Raw genomic sequence first — 17,534 nt, 5'->3', positions numbered from 1 at the left:
CACCTTTCTCCTTTCCAGGCCACAGAAGAGTGTCTGGCACGGCTCAGATGCCAAGGGCCGGCGCTTGCCTGAGAGCTACTGCGAGACGTGGCGGACAGAGGAGCATACCGCCACCGGCCAGGCTTCCTCGCTGGGCTCTGGCAAGCTGCTGGAGCAAGTGGCCAGCAGCTGCCAGCACACCTTTGTCGTCCTCTGCATTGAGAACAGCTTCATGACTGCTGCCAAAAAGTGACACCTTCCCATCCCCTGGGTACCCCGCATCTCCCTGGGGAGGGGAGGGCCAGCCTGCACCCCAGCACTTCTGTGGTCCTCAGCCCCCTCCATGCACCCACCCTCGCCCCACAGGGTTTTCTTCTCCCGCAGACCTGAAGCCAAAGAGTACTGCCATCGCCCCTGCCCTGGGTTGGCAGGGGCTAGTGTCCCACCTGCAGCAGGGCAGCTGTGGGCTGGCTGCCTTCCTCCCCCTCCTCTCGCTCCACTTCTAACGCCTAATATTTAACCACTTCAGCTCAGATGCTCTTTTTGGGGTGGCTGGGCAGGAGGATGCTCAGCAGGGAGATTTTGGTGCTGCCATGCGGTGTGCCCTCCTGGAGAGCCTGGGGGTGTTCCTCTGACCACTCCGCAGCCCTGCAATGTCCTCGCCAGGAGCTTGGGGTCAGACCCAAATCCCTGCTGCTGGGGCCAGGGGGTCTTCTCCAGCCAAAACTCCGGCATCCCACCCAAGCAAGGGACCATCCCGTGGCAGTGCTGGGGCTCCCCCAGATGGTCTCCGTCCTCCCCAGGTAAGGACCATTCCACCCAGTCCCCCATCATCATCCTCACGTTCACCTCACAGCCAGCAAGCTCACGAGCCCAGGGGAGGGGGTCTGGTCGCCCCCATCCCCTCTGCACACCCTCGGGACTCCCAGCCGTGCCCCCACACCCCGGGTACAGACACACGCAGGCCAGCGCCGGGAGCGGGGCAATGGGGTGGCTCCGATGTGGGGCCAAGCACGCCCTTGGCATGTGTTTACGTGCATGTGCGTGTTGAGCACATGTGGTACCGAGGGCACTGCCATCACCCCCCCTCCCCATGCCACCTTTGCTGCGCCCCAAGGGCCAAGGCACAGCAAAGCTGGTTTGAATCGGTGTGGGCAAAACCAAGGTGCTAAAAAACAAGAAAGAAAGAAAGAAAAAAAAGACAAATCTGTAACTAGCTTTTTGTTATTGTATGGAAATTATTACCATAAAAGCTGTGCGAGTCACACAGTCTCCATTTCTTACAGTCTACTGTATTTTGTGTAATTAATGCAATTTAAAGCCTGTGGATCTTTATTTTTTTTTTGACAGTTGTGTTCTATAAACCATTTTCTAAAGGCACTGAATAAAGAAATGTTATCCTCTTGTAGCCTGACTCTGCACAATGATGGGGAGCTGGTAGCCGGGAGACCCCCTGGACCCCAGCATCGTACCTGGTGGTGGCAGCCGCGGACATCCTGCCTCTGCTCTGGCAGTGTCTGCAGGTTGGGGGGGGGGGGGGGGGGGGCACAGCCCTGCCCCCACGGATCAGAAAACTGATCCCAAGGGGTTATGTCCTCAACGGACCGGCGCAGAGGACAGACGGTGGGACAGGAGACCAAGTACACATTGACAGTGATGCTCATTTATGGAGCTGCGACCCAGCCCCGGGGGTCACAGTGCCAGCACTCAGGCTCACACGGCGCCTGCCTCCAGGCTCTTCTCCGGTGCTGGCACCTCAGCGGGGAGCTGGCACAACTCCTTGGCCAAGGCCTGCTCCGCTGGCTGCTTGTGGCGGCTGTGCCGGATGCCCACGCTGACAGCTGACAGCAGGTAGGTGACCGCCAGTAGTGTGAAATAACCAAAATACACGTAAAACTGCAGGAGAGGAAGGGGGAGAGAATGACACTTGCAGCCCCACCTTTATCCCACACCATTAGGGGACCACCTCCATCCTAGATGTCCCCCAGTCCTTACCTGGGGATGCACAGACAAGCCCAAGCCCCTCCTGTCAGCCACGATGATGGTGATGATGGTCTTCAGCACGGTGGCGAAGAAGGTGTTGACCCCGAAGACCAGTGCACAGAGCTCTTTCGAGAGGGAAGTAGCGATCTGGAAACTGGGAAACAGAAGGGCATCAGTGAACCCCTGGTACCAGCCTGGCTGCCAGGGTGGGAGCAGCTCCCTAGGGGTACCACGCACATGGCAATGGGTACCAGGAACTGGTAGGAGCCACGGAAGAGAACGTAGGCAGTGTAGCACAGCCAGATGTTGCTAGTAGTGTTCATCAGCAGGAGCAGCCCCGCCTGGAAAGCTGTCACCACGCCGATCACCAGCTCTGACCACAGCGCCCAGTGGATCTTCACATAGCCAGCAGCAAAAGAAGCACCAGCCCCTGGGGAGGAGATGAAGGATGGTGTGAGCACCTCGTCAGCTTGGGACCACCTTGTGTTCCCCAGCCTAGTGATGCTCATCTCATCTAATGATGCTCATCTCATCACTACTGCCACTCCCTGCACCCCCCAAAATGCCATAAGGACCGCCAGTTGCAGGAATGCAGCAGGATGGGAGTGTCCCCCTGCATCCCCGGTGTCCCCAGCCACTCCCAGGGGAAGCAGTCAAACTGGGGTGTCCTCCCACATATCTGGTGTCCCCAGCCCAGGCAAGCATACCCAGCAGCGTGGAGGCAGCATCCACCCCTCCATTGTACACCTGGCGTTTGTCTGTGGCAGGGTAGATCTCGTTCCAGAGGATCTGCACATAGTACAGCATCAGGTAGTAACCAGCTGAGTTGAAGACCCACCACAAGGACCAGAGCCGGAGCTGGGGTTGCCTGGCCAACACTCCCACCTCCCGCAGCATACGGCACAGTACCACCTCCCGCCAGCCCCGCGTCCCCCCACCACCACCCCCCCCAGCCATCTCGTCCAGCTCAGCGGGTGCAGCCTCGTCAGCAGCCCCCTCGGGCCGGTTGAAGAAAAGACTGCGCCGGGGCCGCTCGAGGAAGAGGGTGAGGATGAGGCCAAAGCTGACGAAGCCCAACGAGATGTAGTTGAGGGTGAGGAAGGAGACGCCGCCCAAGGTGACACAGAGCTGGCCCAGCACTGAGCTGGTGAAGACACCCAGGAGGACAGCAGAGCGAGAGTAGCTGGCCATACGCTGGTAGCGGGATGGAGTGACAAGGGAGAAGATGTAGGAGGAGTAGGCGATGCGGGCAGCCATGGTGATGCTGTAGAAGAACTCCATCAGCTGCATGGCCAGGACAGAGGTGCCCAACACAAGCAGCAGCCAAATGGAGATATGGCTTAGGCTCTGCAGCACCAGCACCGGCTTGTAGCGCAGGTAGTCCGTCAGCAGGAAAATGGGTACCAGTACGGCCATGTAGGAGTAGGTCAGCACCGGTGTGATCACGTTGGTCACCTGCCGTGCGTGCAAGGAGGGGCTAAGCACGGGACACATCCCTGGGGGGTGCCCCCAGCCCAGAGGAACGCGGTTCGGGTGGGCGTCAGCTGCTGACTACCATCGTGGCGCTTCCTTGGGGAAGAATGTGTCCTGCGGCGTGCTCGGCCGGGGGCCTGGCTGACCCTTGCCCCCTTCCTGTGCCGAGAACGCAGCGTTCCCACAGATGCAGAGCTTGCTGGACTGGGGCCAGCATCCCTTGGTCAGGGCACAACAACACATGGCCCTTCCTCATCTAACCCCATCGCTGCCAGCAGCCTGGTGGTGCCCAGCCCCGCGCCCCCCACTCTGCACCGCGCCAGCATGGGAGGGTCTCGCTGGTGGGATGGGATGGGGCTCCTCCCAGCCACCCCCCCCACCCAGCCACCCTCCGCCATCCCACTGGCTGCCCAGGTGGGCAGGGTTCAGGCATCACCCCCCAGAATTGGCTGCCACCCTGGCCACACGGTCTTACGCCAGGGAAAGTTCAGCCTGGGACTTTGGGGACAGGGCAACCTCACAGCCCAGTGAGACGGGGACATGCTGCCACCTGGACCCATACTGCACCACCTTCTCCCTCCCAAAAAGCATCGCCACGCCTCACCGCGTGCCACCTTGCCCAGGACGTGGCACACCTGCACCCCTCCATGCCCCAGGACCACAGGAGGATGCTCCGGCCAGCCCCAGGGTGGTGACTGTGGCCACAAAGGGGGATGTCGGGGAGGACACGCTGCCTGCGACTCACCTCTGGCTGTGTGAAGTTCTTGTCAGCCCCCAGGAGATATGGGGTGATGAAGCTCTCCCCGGGCCGGATCTGTGTCATAAAGCCATAGAAGCAGAGGTAGAAGACTTGTAGCTTCCAGCGCTGGTCCGGCAGCGTCTCTGATGCTGGCTTTTTGGCATCATCATCCTTCTTGGGCATGGTTCCGCCGGCTCTGCAGCAGGACAGCAGTGTTATCCTGGGGACGGTCAGCTAGATGGGCTTTGCCAGGCCAGGCAGCCCCTCTTTGGCCGCAGGCGCTCTCCGACGCATCGAAAGCCACGCCGCTGCAGTTTCTGGGGAGAAAGCATTTGGCATGGGCTCAAATTCCTCCAGAATCACAAGGCAAATAAATACCACTACCTTCTCCGCAGGACATGTTCTTGCAAGAAGAAAAGCAACTGCGTGTCTCACTGTGCAAAAGCCGGGGGGGGGGCATTTCGGGCAGCATTTGTAAATCTGGTATAAAAGAACCTGGATGCACCAAGCTCTGAAGCAGGGCATGCTTGGCTTCCATCACCTCCTCTTTCTCCCTTTTAAGAGTCAGTGGGGTTTTACCCCCTCCCCAAAGCAACACTTCCCTGAGCCGAGTCACTCTGCTGCAGACCTGGAGACAGAGGGATGCAGATGCCCTGTGCCGAGGATGCTCCGGAGGGAGACGGCAGCAGCCACAGGCACTGCGCCGGTTGTAAAAGCGAGCTAATGTGCACACCGGGCGCAGAGCCGCCCGTGCTGTTATTACACTAGCTGGGCAGTCGGCGGGACGTTAGCCAAGCCACAGAAAAGCAGCTGCCCCTTGGCAATCCCCTGGCCCTCAGCAGTCCCCCGGCAGGTCACAATGCTCGGGTGGTATCGCCTGGCCTGGGGAAAATGCAAAATGCCATGAGGTTCATGGTCTGGAGGGGGATTAAATATTCAAATCCTGAGGTTTGGCTGCAGCAAAGCTGGCAGCACAAAGTAGGGCCGATTAGCAGTCACGAGATGAAGGCAGGGAAGGGAGAAGCCTGGCCTGGGTGTCCTCCCACTGCTCCCTACTTCCTCAAAAAGTGGCGGGTTTTGAGCCATAAATGGTGCTTTTTGAGTCATAAAAATCCACGTGTGCCAATCCACACCATGGGAGCAAGGTCTAGAAACCCGATTACCCTGCTAATTGCAGAACAACTAATCACAGTCATTAAAAATAAGTCCATGGTCCCAGTCCATGCCCTTCCTCTGCCATCCTGCACGACAAGTCTGGGGGCCTCACCTCTGAAGAGCCCCCCCAGAAAATGCACGTGGCTACTGGGGGAACTAGCCGGTGCCAGTGCTGGCAGGGAAGAACCAGTCATGATCAGCACCAAAAGCAGCAGGGGGAAGCGGGGTGCCTATTTGCCCCAGCAAGCTCACAGGTAGGCAAACTGCCCCTACCTCTTAAATAAATACCCCTACCTCTTTAACAGATCCCTGGGGCACGGGGCAGGGATTCAGTGCTCGCTTACCGCCAGCCAGCTATCGCCCAGAGCTGGCTTGGGTGCCAGGTGGAGCACTGCAGCCTCCCCGCTGTGCTGTGAAGGGCAAGGGGCAAGGAGAGGGGGCTAAACCCCCCCCCGAATGCCCACCCCAGTGCTGTGCCATGCCGTGCCTGCCTGGGGCCCCTGCCAGCCACAAGTGCCTGGACTATGCCCCATCACTCGCTCGTCCCCGAACTGGGCTGCGGATGTGAGCGATCGTCACCTCGCTGCGGGGCAGCTCCCCTGCCACACGTGCTGGGACCCCAGTGGGCTGTTTTCCACCCCCTGCTCTAAACCTGTTTTGGAAGCAGATGCTCCCCACTTCCTTTCACATTTACCCAGAATGGATACACGTGCTTTACCCCCAGCTCAAAGGAAACCATGTGCGCTACAGCCAGGATGCAGTTCTGTGCAGCTGCCCCCGTGCCACCGTTCCGGGGAGCGCTGTCTCCTAACTCCTGGCATGTGTACCCCCCCCATGCAGGGATGCCAGCCCTGAACCCATCTGGCCAGACCCACCTGCACCTCTGCAGACCATCCATGGAGCTGCTGCCGCTCGAGGTGAGTGGGTGCAAGTCCCAGGGGGATGCTTCCAACTCGGTGCTGTTGTCCCTCTGCCCTGGTGCAAGCCAGGCAGAGGAGAGGGAGCAGAGCTCGAGCGGTTATCACCGTGTGAACCTGGTTATCGCTGGGCTATCATGGCATGACCTTGACAAGGGATTACTGTCATGCTACCTGGCTGTCAACCCAGGGCCGTGGGCGATGTGGGTGGCCAAGCTCAGGCACGGCTCCGCGGGGACCCATAGCCATCGCAGCCCAGATGGGACAGCGGGGGGAACGCTCTCCCGGCAGCGGATGGCACAGAAGTGATGCTGCGGATGCACAACGCATTTTTGGGGTTCCACCGAGCAGGCAGGGTACGGGGTTGCACGAGCCCCTGGGGCACCTTCCCCAGATAAGGGTGGGAAGCTCCTCAAAATACTCCTTCGCCCACCGTGTGGGCACCTCTCTGCCCCCCACCCCAGCACCGAAGGGATGGGTGGCTGCTTCACGTGGCGGGCTTGGGTGCACGTGGTGGAGGGTGTTGAGGGGGGGGCGGGGCGCGGCACCCGCTAACCTTGAGGCAGGGCACCCTGCGCACCTTGGGGGCACCCCGCATCCCCGGTTCCCCGGGCACCCCAGCACCGGGGGCAGCCCAGCACCCCGCACCCCCCCGCAGCCCAGGCCGTACCTGGGGGGCGGCGGGCATGGGGGCGGCGGCCCGCACCTGCTCGGCCGCGGTGTGGGGGGGTCCCGGGATCCCCGCGGCCCCGCCGCGCCGGAGCAGGATCCGCAGCGAAGGCGAGGAGGACGAGGAGGAGGAGGGTGCGGGGGCCCTCAGGGAATGCAGTCGGGATCCATGTGCGGGGCGGCGGGGGGTGGACCACAAGGCCCACATTGCAGCGGATAGGAGGAAGGGGAGGGGAAGGGAAAGGAAGAGGAGGAGGAGCAGCCCGGCCACTCCCCGGCAAAGCGGCTCCGGCAGCCCGCGAGGTGGGGGAACCCCCCCGCAGCGCCACCTGCGCACCCCGCCGCGGGGACGGGGCACCCGGCTCCCTCCAGCCGCCGCAGCTCCCTGCCCATCCGCCGTGGCCTCTGGGCTGCGGGGCCCTGCATCCCGCCGGGCGGGCGCGGCAGCATCCCTGGGGAGACGCTGCCCGCCGCCCCGGCTCCCCCCCCGGTGATTTAACGCCCCGCTGCCCATAGCCGCTTAGATTTATTTCTGCCCCCCCTTCATCTGTTACAGTCTGGGCTGTGCCACGTCCCAGAGGGTCCCGGCCGTGCCTGCTGGGCTTAGAGCAACATTGCCGCATCCCCTCTCCCCCCGGCACAGCCCCCCCCCCCCCCCCCCGAGATGTGCTTTTGGGGTGAGACCCGGTCATCAGGACAACAGAGGCTGGACCACGGCCCTGCATCGGTCCCTGAGGCAAGAGCATCCATAGAGGGAAACTAAGCAGAGGTGGAGACCCTCGAGGATCAGGCCCCGGAGCTGGTGTCCCCACCTCCCGGGAGACGGCGCATCTTCTGAGAGCATCTTTCCCCCCTGCCCCCCTCCCGCCTTTCCTCCCCCTCTCCCAGCACTCACTCTGCCAGAAGCAAATGCAACCTGACAGGGCTCGGCTACTCCCCTGAAATATTTATATGTTCCCGCCTGGAAGTGCGGCAGCAGGATCCCAGATATCCAGGGGTCGTCAGGGCCCCCCCGCCCAGGGCTGTGACGGGTACAGGCAGCCACTTCCCAGCCTGGGGCCTTCCCACCCAGACCACTCCCATCCCATTGAGCCCCCCAACACCCATGTGAAGATGCTCATGGCCGAACTTCTGGGGTGGGGGCTGGACCAGCATTTATGTCACTTGGGGTTTTCTCCTCCTTTTCCCCCCAGCCAAACGGACAGAGCCAGGCTGTGTGATCGAGGTGGGGGACATCCCGAGTCCTTTCCTACATGATGGTATGTTTGCTCCCCAAAGCAGTTTCTTCCCTGAGGAGGACACTGGGACAGCTTGGGTGCTGCAGAAGGACCACCTTGTGTCCCCTCCCAGGCAAGTGCTGGTCCTGCAGATGATGGCAAGACCACAGCAGACGTTGCCGGCAGGGTCCCCATGCCCAGCGTGTCCCTCCCTCGGGCCGGGGCACAGCCCTTGGGGGGGATCTGTCTCTCCATGCCCTGATTGCCAGGACGATGGCAGGGTTGGGGCCATGTGCAGCAGGACCTGGGTGCAGGAGCATGCCGGGGTGATGCTGTGCGCCTGGGCAATGCCAGCACCCTGGGAGCACCGGGTGGGCCTTAATCCCCCTGAGCAGTGTCACCTGGGACTCCCACCCCCCCACCGTGTTGTTCCTTACCAAAGTCCTGCTGCTGCTACCAGCCCCAGTCACTGGCCGGGCTCCCTCCAGCCTGGGGCAGCACCCAGGGGTGCCAGGCCCGGGATGGCGGGTGCGTTTGTGCGACGAGGGCAGGGTGCTGGCAGCACAGGGTGCCCCAGCCTCCCACTGGATGGCTCACACAGGGGGGCAACCCCCGAGGGCTAGTATCCCCTAGGGACTGGGACAGGGGCAGGGGTAGGGGCTGGGGCAGTAGCAGCAGGAGGGCAGGGCAGGAGCAGGGACTGGGGAGGGGCAAGGGCAGTGTCAGGCTCTGGTGCTGGGGAAGGGGCAGGGGCTCGAGCAGGGTCTAGGGGACAGGCAGGGGCTCGAGCGCGGCAAGGGCAGTGGCTGGGGCAGGGAACGGGGCTGGGAAAGCGCAGGGACAGGGGCGCGAAGGGGGCAGGGGCAGAGCTGGGACCTGGCAGGGGCAACGGCCGGGGTAGGAGTGCGGCTGGGGTGGGCTTAGGGGCAGGGGCGAGGACCGGGGCTTGGGGAGGAGCAGGGGGTGGGACAGGGCGCGGGGGGGGTGGGACAGGGCGCGGGGGGGGCGGGCAGGGCCGGGGGGCCGGGCGGGGCTGCGGGGGGGCCGGGCAGGGCGCACCCGCTCGGCTCCGGCTGCCGCCTCCCCGGGAGCGATCCCCGCCGCGCCCTCCCGGCCCCACGCCCGGCGCCGCTCCCGCTGCCCCGCTCGGCCCCGCTCGGTCCCGCCCGGCCCGGCCCGTCCGCCCGGCACAGGTAGGGACTCGCCTTCCCGGGGGCGCCGTTTGCTGGGCGGGGGCTCGGGGCTCGGGGGGCCCGGGACGGAGCTCCCGGTGCCGGAGGGGCTGCCCCAGCCCCGGGCGCCGCACGCTGCCCTCGCCCCCGCTCCGGCAGGGTCCGTTCCTGGGGCGGGGGTGGCGGGTGTCCTGTGTGTGAGCCCCCCACGGAGCCCCCGGGGTGGCGGAGCGGACGCGCACACACGCAGCCGCCGGGACGAGGAGGCGGCTCCCGGTGCGGCACCGCTCCGGGATCCAGCCCGGGAGCGGGAGGTGAGCACCCTCCAAAGGCAGGGCGGTGAGTCCCCCATGTCCCTGCCGAGGGGGTCCCCCCTATTCCCGGCCACCTCCCCGAGTGCGCGCCTCTGCCAGGCTGCTGAGTTACCGGTCCCTGCCTCCCAGCCTGGGATGCTGCTCAGCTCCGCAGGGGCTGGCAGCTGCCGAAACAAGCCCCGAAGTGCTTTCCCGGTGGCCCAGGCCCCCAAGTGGGGGGACACCACGGCAGGCAGCTCGCCGAGCCCCGTGCCCGCCGCTGCAGGGAGAAGTGCGGGTGGGGACGGGGACGGCAGGGATGCTGCGCAGGCAAGCCCTGGCCGCTGGCTTTCGGGTGGTGGCTTTTGGTGCGAGCATCCCGTAGGGTCCCGCTGGTGTCCGTCTGGTGGTCGTTTCTGAGACTGAGCTTCGGGCCTGCTGGTCACCAAGCACCCACCGAGCTGCTCATCTGTGCACCCAGCCAGGGCAGGTGCACCCCAACATCAGTGCCAGGGGGAGGAAGGGGGCCCAGGCCCTGTTTCTGGAGCACACACCTCCAAGCTTCCCCCACAGCTGGGCAAATCACCTCCTGGGAAGACCCTTTCTCCAGCCGGGACCTTTCTGTCCTTCCTTTAAAATTAGGCTGGTTCATCGGTATGCGCCTCATGGGAGCACAGGGTGCCCTGCTCTGGGGTTGCTCCCTGCTCCCCACTGGAGCCATCACCCCACATCACAGGAGCTAGATGGAGAGGGGTAGGTTTGTTTGGGTATCGCTCCTGGGGCAGCGGGCAGCATTTATTGCCCAGCTCCTCCTGGCGGGTCCCCCCAGGTCTGGATGAGGTCTTGCTGACCCATCCTGGGGAGGTGGGGGGGCCCGTGCCACCCTTCTCACAGCAGCCCAGCCCTGTGCAGCATCCTTTGGTGGCCGCTGCGCTGCAGAACATCCCCACCCCAGTGCGGATGCTGCATGGCCCCCCGGGAATGGCGCAGAGCCCCACGCCACACGGCCTCCTCCCCCAGCCTGCGGCACAGTGAGCCTGGGGCAGGTGGCGCAGCTCGGAGTAGAATGCCCCAGGGGCTCCCACGGTGCTGGGGGTGTGGGGTGAAGCTGGGTGCTGTGGCCACACAGTGTGGTGCAGGTGTCCCAGGCTTTCCTGGCCTGCAGCTGTGGACGGTGCGTTCTCTCCATCCTTGCAAGAGGAGAGAGCATCTGTGCATCCCCAGGGATGCAATAGCAAGGGAGTGGGTGGTCCTGGTGGGGGATGCACCAGACGCTGCTCTGCGCCAGGATCTTGGGTGGGTTCAGAGGTGGACAGGGGTTCCTGAGGGTGGAGGGGATGGATAGCGGCACTTACTGCAGACCAGCTCTAGCTGTAAGCAAGCACCTTGGGAATGGAGATCCCCGTGGGAGGTGAAGGTGGCACCCAAAATCTCTGTGACCTCATCCATGCTTTCTAGGAGCATTTCCGTATCGGCCTCCGGGAGGCTGTGAGAGCCCCATCTGAGCTCACTTTAAATGATGGCTGGGGAGGTGTAGCACCGCTGTGAAGTTCAGAGCAGGCCCATGCAGGTGCTGAAATGGCTGCCAGACACTGCTGGGGTGGCTCGAGCGATGCTCAGCCCCTGTGCTGCCTGAGCCCCGGGTCCGTGGGGCTGTGGCAGGGGACTCCAGCCCAGGTTAGTGGGTACAAGTACAGTCCTCGGCTCCTTTCCCTTCTCTTTTCAATGGCCCAGGAGAGCGCAGGCTTGTTTCAGCATCTGGCATCCCATGCAGCAGCCGCAGGGTATCATTCCCTGCATGGAGGCTGCAGGGATGCCGGAGACGCATGCCAGGCTGGGGGACAGCATCCATGTCCCCAGGGTGGACCCTTCACTGCCAGCCCTGGGGCAGTGATACCTGGGGACATCCTTCATCCTCCTGCCCCATCCTGGCACAGCGATGCCCATGCCCACTGGCATGGGTTGAGGCTCTCACCTTCCCACACCACAGAAGCAGGACCACCTTCCACCAGGCTGGCAGGCAAGCTGGGTGCCAGCACCTCTCTGACTGCCTGTGGGGAGAATGCAAAGAAGAAAAACTCTTTAATGCAGGAAGTCCCTCCTTTGAGTGTCCTCAAAGGGCTGGTTTCTGTTGAGGGGGGAATACGTGTTTTTCCAGTGGGCAAGTTCCCCCCCAAATTGGGGAAAGCCTGTCAAGACTTGGCACGCTGATCGATGGGGAGCCCTTTACAGGAGCTGTGTTTTGTTAGTGGCTTCCAAAATGCAAGGATTAAAAGTTTTCCTCCGAAAACAGCAGAACAAAGTGCCTTGAATTTTTTCCATTGCTTCTTCCTTTTGCTGAGCCCCAGCCTCTGGCCTGTTTGCTGGGTAAGCTTTGCAGTGAGATACACAGATGAGAAATGCCAGTCCCTGGGGTGGTGGTGCATTTCCAATCCCCTTTGGTCCAGCAGCAGCCCATCACCAGGGTCTCATGGCATGTGCCCCCTCACCCCCTGGGCTTGTCGGGGGAGCATTGGCATCATGTCCACCAGCCTGGTTGGGCACACATGGTGAGGAAACCCGGTGTTGACTGGAGGAGGGGAAAGGGTCCACATGTAAGGGCAAGCAGCTGATGTCTCCCAGGAAGGGGTTAATCTTGAAGCTCCAGATCTGGTATCTTATTGCTGGCTGCTTTGGGTAAAAGCTTTTTTGGCTCTGTTTCAAGGGCAGGCTGGAGGATGACTCATGCATCTCTGCCACCAAGGAGTAAACCCTCTTATTGCGACTTTCCCAGCACAAGGTGATGGTTTCCTGAAAATTCAAGTGCCCTGGAGGGCCCTGGTCTGCTGGTCCCAGGGTTTGGGAAAAGCTGCTTCCCAGCAGTGCTGGGATCAGCTTGTGCTTAGGGAATTGGGGCGGAGGGATCTCTGGCATAGGTGCTGGGTGATGCTGAAGCACCTGCGTGGGTGTCCCCGTGATGGGGACCTGCTGTGGTGGGCACAGGGTGAGCGACCAGCATCAGCGGGGTGGAAGGGAGCAGGATCTTTTCTTAAAAGCTGCTAAATAACGATAAGCTAAGCAACGCGTTTGGGAACATGAGCAACGTGCTGCTGCGAGTGGAGGTAGCAAAATGCTCTGTGTATCCTGGCATTAGCGACCAAGCTGCTGCTGGTGGAAGGGTTGCTCATCCGCTACGCGCACCTTTGCTACACGCGAGGTTTGGAGCTCCCCTCAATGTGTTCCACGTGGTGAACGCTGCGTGAACACCAGGCTCTGAAACACCCAACCACAGCCAGCATGGGGCTGGGGGTGCTGCTGGGGGTCTCCACTCTGAAACCTTCTGCCTTGTGCAAACACGGCACAACATGGATTCTGCCCCCAAGTCCTCCCATGTCACAGGTGCACATTTCCAGTTGCAACATCTTTGCTCCATCACCCTTGCAAGGATTTTGAGGGGTTGCCAAAATTGGGGGAGCACCTTGCATTGTGTTGGGCCACGTTGTTTGGAGGATGCTTTCGCCCTGGTGCAGCCTGACTCTTGTCCCTTTTGTCTGCAGGGACAAAAGCTGCCCGGCCGGCTGCACTGCCACCTTCCCAACGCCACCAGATGTGCCACCAAGTCACGCTGCTCAGGGGACCGGCCCCGGGGGTAAGAAGGCAGGAGCAGCCCTGCTGTAGGTCCAGGGCTGCCCAGGGAACTCCAGACATGGTGGTGGCATCTCCCTCCCTGGCACAGGTCGTGCCAGCTGGTGGCATGGCCAGGCCAGACCGGCCCCATGCTGCTGAGGGGTGGTGTGTGGCTGCTTCAATCCCCTCTTGCCCAGGTGACGTTAGGAAGCTGGATGATCCATGATGAGGTTCCCGCTGCTTGTTGTGCTCCTGAAATTATAAAAAGGAGGGCTTTCGGTAATGGCAGTGGATGAGGGCATCCAGGTTTCAGTGCCTGAAGTGAACATCTCCTCCCTTTTGTGTGTTTTGGGAAAGCCCACAGGAGAGCCCCTCCCTGTGCACAGGCAAAAAGCGGAGGGCTTGGAGAAAGTTTTTGGGTTTCAGGGTGAAATTATTTCATGCCAGGCAGCCTAATCCACCTCTGGAGTGACCCTGCTCAGGGCAGGAGCTGGACCAGAGGCACTCACAGCCTGACTCGCTCTGTGCCTCTGTCCTTCCTTGGAAATGATTCACTATTTAAAGGCTTTTATTTGACTGATAACATGAAGGCAATGTTTTGGAGAGCTGTAGAGAGGAAACCGCAGGGTATCTGTGAAATGAAGCCCTTCCCTGTGATGGTGTGGCTCCATGGGACATACTCCAGCCTCTTTGCTGGGGTAGCCAGTGGCCACTCCATGAAACACACCTCAGGAATTTTGGGAAGCTGTGAAGCCCAAAGCCAGCGGGCAAAATCCATACGTTTCTGACATTTCATAGCTTTGGGGGAGATTCTCCTGATCTGGCTATGTTGGACGCTTTGTGTCAGGGGAGGAGGATGCCTTGGGGATGGCCAGGGTGGGCTCACTGAGCTTGTGCAGGGCCAGGGATCTTGCAGGACACACAGGGCTGTGACGGGGAGGATGGTGAGTGCATGGTGAGGTGCAGAGAAGCAGCCCTGTAGCATCATCAGGGTTTTAGTGTCTGCTGAAAAATCTGCCTAGGGGGGACCTCTTCAGGCACCTCGCTGGTCTGGGCACCTCTGTGACTCAGTTTCCTCACCTGGAAAATGTGTTACCCCTCCAGGGGGTTTTGGGCACCAGCACGTGGCAGGGGAAGAACAAGTGAGGGACCTGAAGTTGCCTGTTTTTTCTGCACAGCTTGGGTGGCCATGGTCCCCAGGGACACACACCAATAGCTCACCCTCTCCCTCCTGGGACATTTCCTTGCATGCAGGCTCTGGGCTGAGGGTCTGGCTCCCCAGGCAAGCGGCAGAAGTGATACTGTGACGTGCTGATGTGTCTTACCCCTCAGCCAGGGCTTCACCAGCCTCTGCCGGCCTTCCATGTTCCTCCATCAGAGGACTAGGGTGCAAACCGTGCCCAGAAGCCATGCATCCCAGCCTGTATGGTTTCTGTCCTTTCCCTGCGTTGCAGCCTCCTCCTTTCAAGTGCTTCTGAGAGCTAACGTGCCTGTTGTTGGCAGCTCTCCCTGCCATGGTTAGAAAACACCCCAGAGTTTTGTGAGTAGAGCTGACAATATCTGGTGAGACATTTCTCCCTTGCAAGCACGCGGGAGTAGTTTTGCCAGCCCTTGAGCAAGGGAAGAGGGGCAATGATAAAGTAAGGATGGAAGGGAAAAAAACAACCCAGAAGAATGGAGGATGGCACTAAATTTGCTGACCTCCTTGCTCTCGATTGCCTCTGGAGCAGAAGGAAAATGAATTGGAGGGGATTGGCTGCTTGTGAATAGCCCCAGGAGCAGGATTGGGCTGTGCAGACCCTGGGGTCTCCTTGGGCTGACCTCTGCTCTGGGTTCTTTTGGGCAGCAACAGCCTTCTGAAAGGCACAGGGTGGTCTCAGCTGTGAGTGTTGTCCTGAGGAGCTGCTGGTGGCATCTGCTGCTGGGGCTCGGCTCCGGCTCAAGTGCTTTGACGTTGGCGCATTACATCACTCCTAATCCTTTTAGTGATGTTTAGGTTTCGGAGAGAGCTTTTTTAGCTCTCCAAATCCCATCCTGAGGACCTAAACTAGCCCACTCCAATGGACATAATCCCCATTCTTCCCCAAAGGTGGGGAAGGACCAGGGATTCCACTGCAGGTGGTCCGTCTCATCCTGGTGGGCTGTTCCTAAGGCTTCCTAAGCCCACCAAGCACTTCTCGTGTGCAGTGAAGCCTCAGCCCTTCGTGGCCAGGGAGCACTCTGGAAGTTTTCAAAACTCACCAGACGCGGTTTTCCCCAAGGAAACGCCAGCAGCCGTGGCTCTCTGGGTAGGGCACTTAGGGCTTAGCTTGCTGTGACCTAAATGAAATGTGTGCTTGTCCCCAAACCAGGTCTCCACTGGGTACCCAAGCCTCTGGCACTGCCTCCTCCACCCTCCAGGATGCTGGGGTCCCTCTGGGCATGCCGGATGCTGCTGGTGTTTTCCGGAAGAGGGAGGAAAAGGTGAAACGCCAGCTTCCCCCGTCACCAACCGATTTGTCCTCTAGGAGATTAGTCCCCTTCCCTGGCTTACGGGGGGATTTGCGGCCGCTCCATCTGCTCAAGCCCAGCGGGTCAGTGCGTGCCAGGGAGGAGTGGCCGGAGTCCAGCTGCTGTCTCTGCTCCCAGCATCCCAGGCAAAGCCACCCCTGGCTTTGCACCCTGGGTTGGGCATTTCTGGCTGTATGAAAGGAGCAAAACCCCCCGGAGCTGCGCAGGTGAAAATCCTGCTTGCAATGTGGTTTAGACCTGAGGGTGTTTGTTGATGGAGCCAAGGAAAACTGTGTGGAGCAATGGCAAGTTTTTTAAGCTGCTGTTGGCTGGTAGAAAGCCTTGAGGATGCTCGAGGACCTCTCCTTCCACCCAGGATGGTCCCGAGGGGATGATTGCCCTGTAAACCCACTTGGCCTTGGGGAAAGCAGGCAGGCGGGTTGGGAGGGAAGCATCTCAGTGGGGGCTTTCCTGGATGGACCCACGACTTGCCTGCCAGAACTTTGGGGGTAAATGGGGGGAAGTTTACTGGCTCACGAGTGCTTTTAGAGCCAGGTTTTCCGGAGGGGAAAATCAGGAGGTGATGGGAGTGATAAGGGGCTCTCCCTTCTCCCGCTCTGCTGCTCCTGTCTCATCACAAGGTGCCAGTTGAAGGTGGTGGGTGGCAAGGACGCTGGAGGTAAGTTAGGGAAGAGCTGATGACAAGTGGGCTTACGGAGGCTGGATTTATAGGTACTGACTGAACTAGGTTTGTGGAAGTGGCAGGGGGGGCTGCCGGGTGATGCCGGGGGCCGGGGCTTTGCTGAGCGCCATCCTGCTCCCAGGCTGTGGGGACCATGGGGCACGGGAGACTTTGGCCATGCCCAGATCCTGGCAAAGAGTAGATCTGGTGTGTCACTGGATCCAGGAACATGCTCCCCTCATGTTGCTGCCTTTTTAGCAGGCATGGGGCCACGTGGGACCTGCCAGACCCCCCCAGGGATGCTCCTGGTGGGGCAGCTCTCAGAAAGCACTGGTTTCTCTTCTAACGTGGCAGAAAATCACAAAGGGAGCTCCGGGCGGCGGAGATGAGATGCTGAGACACCAACGCTGTCCCCATCCCGCTCACTCACTGCTGCAGAGCCTGGGGGGAACCGGTTTCAGCCCCCCCATCTCCATTCTCCTTCGCTTGCTGTTTCGCCAGGAATACCGATGGAGGCTGCCAGGTGTCAGCTTGGAAATCTTTTAACTTTACCTCATCTCCCCAAATGGACAATGTCTCCGCTCATTAGGTACCTGCCCAGGGGGCAGATGTCATCTCCGCTCATGGGTTTTCTCAGCCCATCTCTGCCGAGACTCTTGACAGCTTCAGAGCGCTCAGGTCCCATCACGTCACGCTGGCTCCTGCCCGGGGGGCTGCCCGCTCTGCCCGCCTGGAGGCCATGCCATCCCGGCAGCGGTGTACCGACACCCCCCACCTTGGGCTCATTACCTCCCCCTTTTGAGGAGTGGGGTTTTGAAGGATGTTTTGTTAAAAGGCTGGAAAATAACAGGCACCGGTGGCACATGCGTGGCGTGCGCGCGTGTGTGTGTGTGTGCGGAGCTGGAATCAGTTTTTCTTGCCCGGGCAGCGCCTGGGAGGAGAAGCCATCTCTGAAGTCTGCCCTTTGAGGCTGATGCATCCCGACAGCTTGTTCACTGGGACATTAAAATCATTGCCTCTGTCTGCGTAAAACACCCAGTAAGGCGGATGATGGGAACACAGGTCAGGGGAGGATCGTTCTCTCCCCTTCACAAGAAGCGGTGGCACTGAAAACCTCAAGCAGCAGAACAAAGTGGATCCCAGCTGCACAGGGGCTGCT

At 60.9% G+C, this 17,534-nt stretch overlaps 3 protein-coding genes across 16 annotated transcripts in view; 2 read left to right on the top strand and 1 right to left on the bottom strand.

The window, feature by feature from the left end:
• Positions 1–1,387, top strand: part of COL18A1 (collagen type XVIII alpha 1 chain) — a 41,653-nt gene extending 40,266 nt beyond the window's left edge. For all 4 annotated transcript variants that reach the window (XM_055717863.1, XM_055717864.1, XM_055717861.1 and 1 more), the window contains one exon: positions 19–1,387. In XM_055717863.1, the coding sequence (XP_055573838.1) occupies positions 19–232 (214 nt within the window). In that variant the 3' untranslated portion in view covers positions 233–1,387. The remainder of the gene's footprint in view (positions 1–18) is intronic.
• SLC19A1 (solute carrier family 19 member 1) lies at positions 1,188–7,152 on the bottom strand. 6 transcript variants are annotated; one of them, XM_055717869.1, is made up of 7 exons: positions 6,917–7,149; positions 6,205–6,363; positions 4,181–4,491; positions 2,670–3,417; positions 2,200–2,392; positions 1,975–2,116; positions 1,188–1,875 (listed from the first exon to the last, which is right to left on the bottom strand). In XM_055717869.1, exons 3-7 carry the CDS (start codon positions 4,355–4,357, stop codon positions 1,693–1,695), a joined length of 1,443 nt encoding a protein of 480 aa, XP_055573844.1. In that variant the 5' UTR covers positions 4,358–4,491; positions 6,205–6,363; positions 6,917–7,149; the 3' UTR covers positions 1,188–1,692. The 6 variants fall into 6 exon arrangements, with proteins under 6 accessions (XP_055573844.1, XP_055573840.1, XP_055573845.1 ...); XM_055717865.1 differs by lacking the exon at positions 6,205–6,363; XM_055717870.1 differs by lacking the exon at positions 6,205–6,363 and having other exon boundaries at positions 4,181–4,370.
• PCBP3 (poly(rC) binding protein 3) overlaps positions 6,229–17,534 on the top strand; it is a 73,775-nt gene continuing 62,469 nt past the window's right edge. For 3 of the 6 annotated variants that reach the window (XM_055717874.1, XM_055717879.1, XM_055717877.1), the window contains exon 1: positions 9,154–9,325. The gene's annotated coding sequence lies outside the window, so the exon portion shown is untranslated. Of the gene's footprint in view, positions 6,247–9,153; positions 9,326–13,156; positions 13,226–17,534 lie in introns of those variants that run through there. The other 3 variants (XM_027803017.2, XM_027803016.2, XM_055717875.1) reach the window with 2 other exon arrangements.

Source organism: Falco cherrug, chromosome 8, assembly GCF_023634085.1.
Source record: "Falco cherrug isolate bFalChe1 chromosome 8, bFalChe1.pri, whole genome shotgun sequence".
Taxonomy (NCBI): Eukaryota; Metazoa; Chordata; class Aves; order Falconiformes; family Falconidae; genus Falco; species Falco cherrug.
This window is presented reverse-complemented; position numbering and strand designations above follow the sequence as displayed.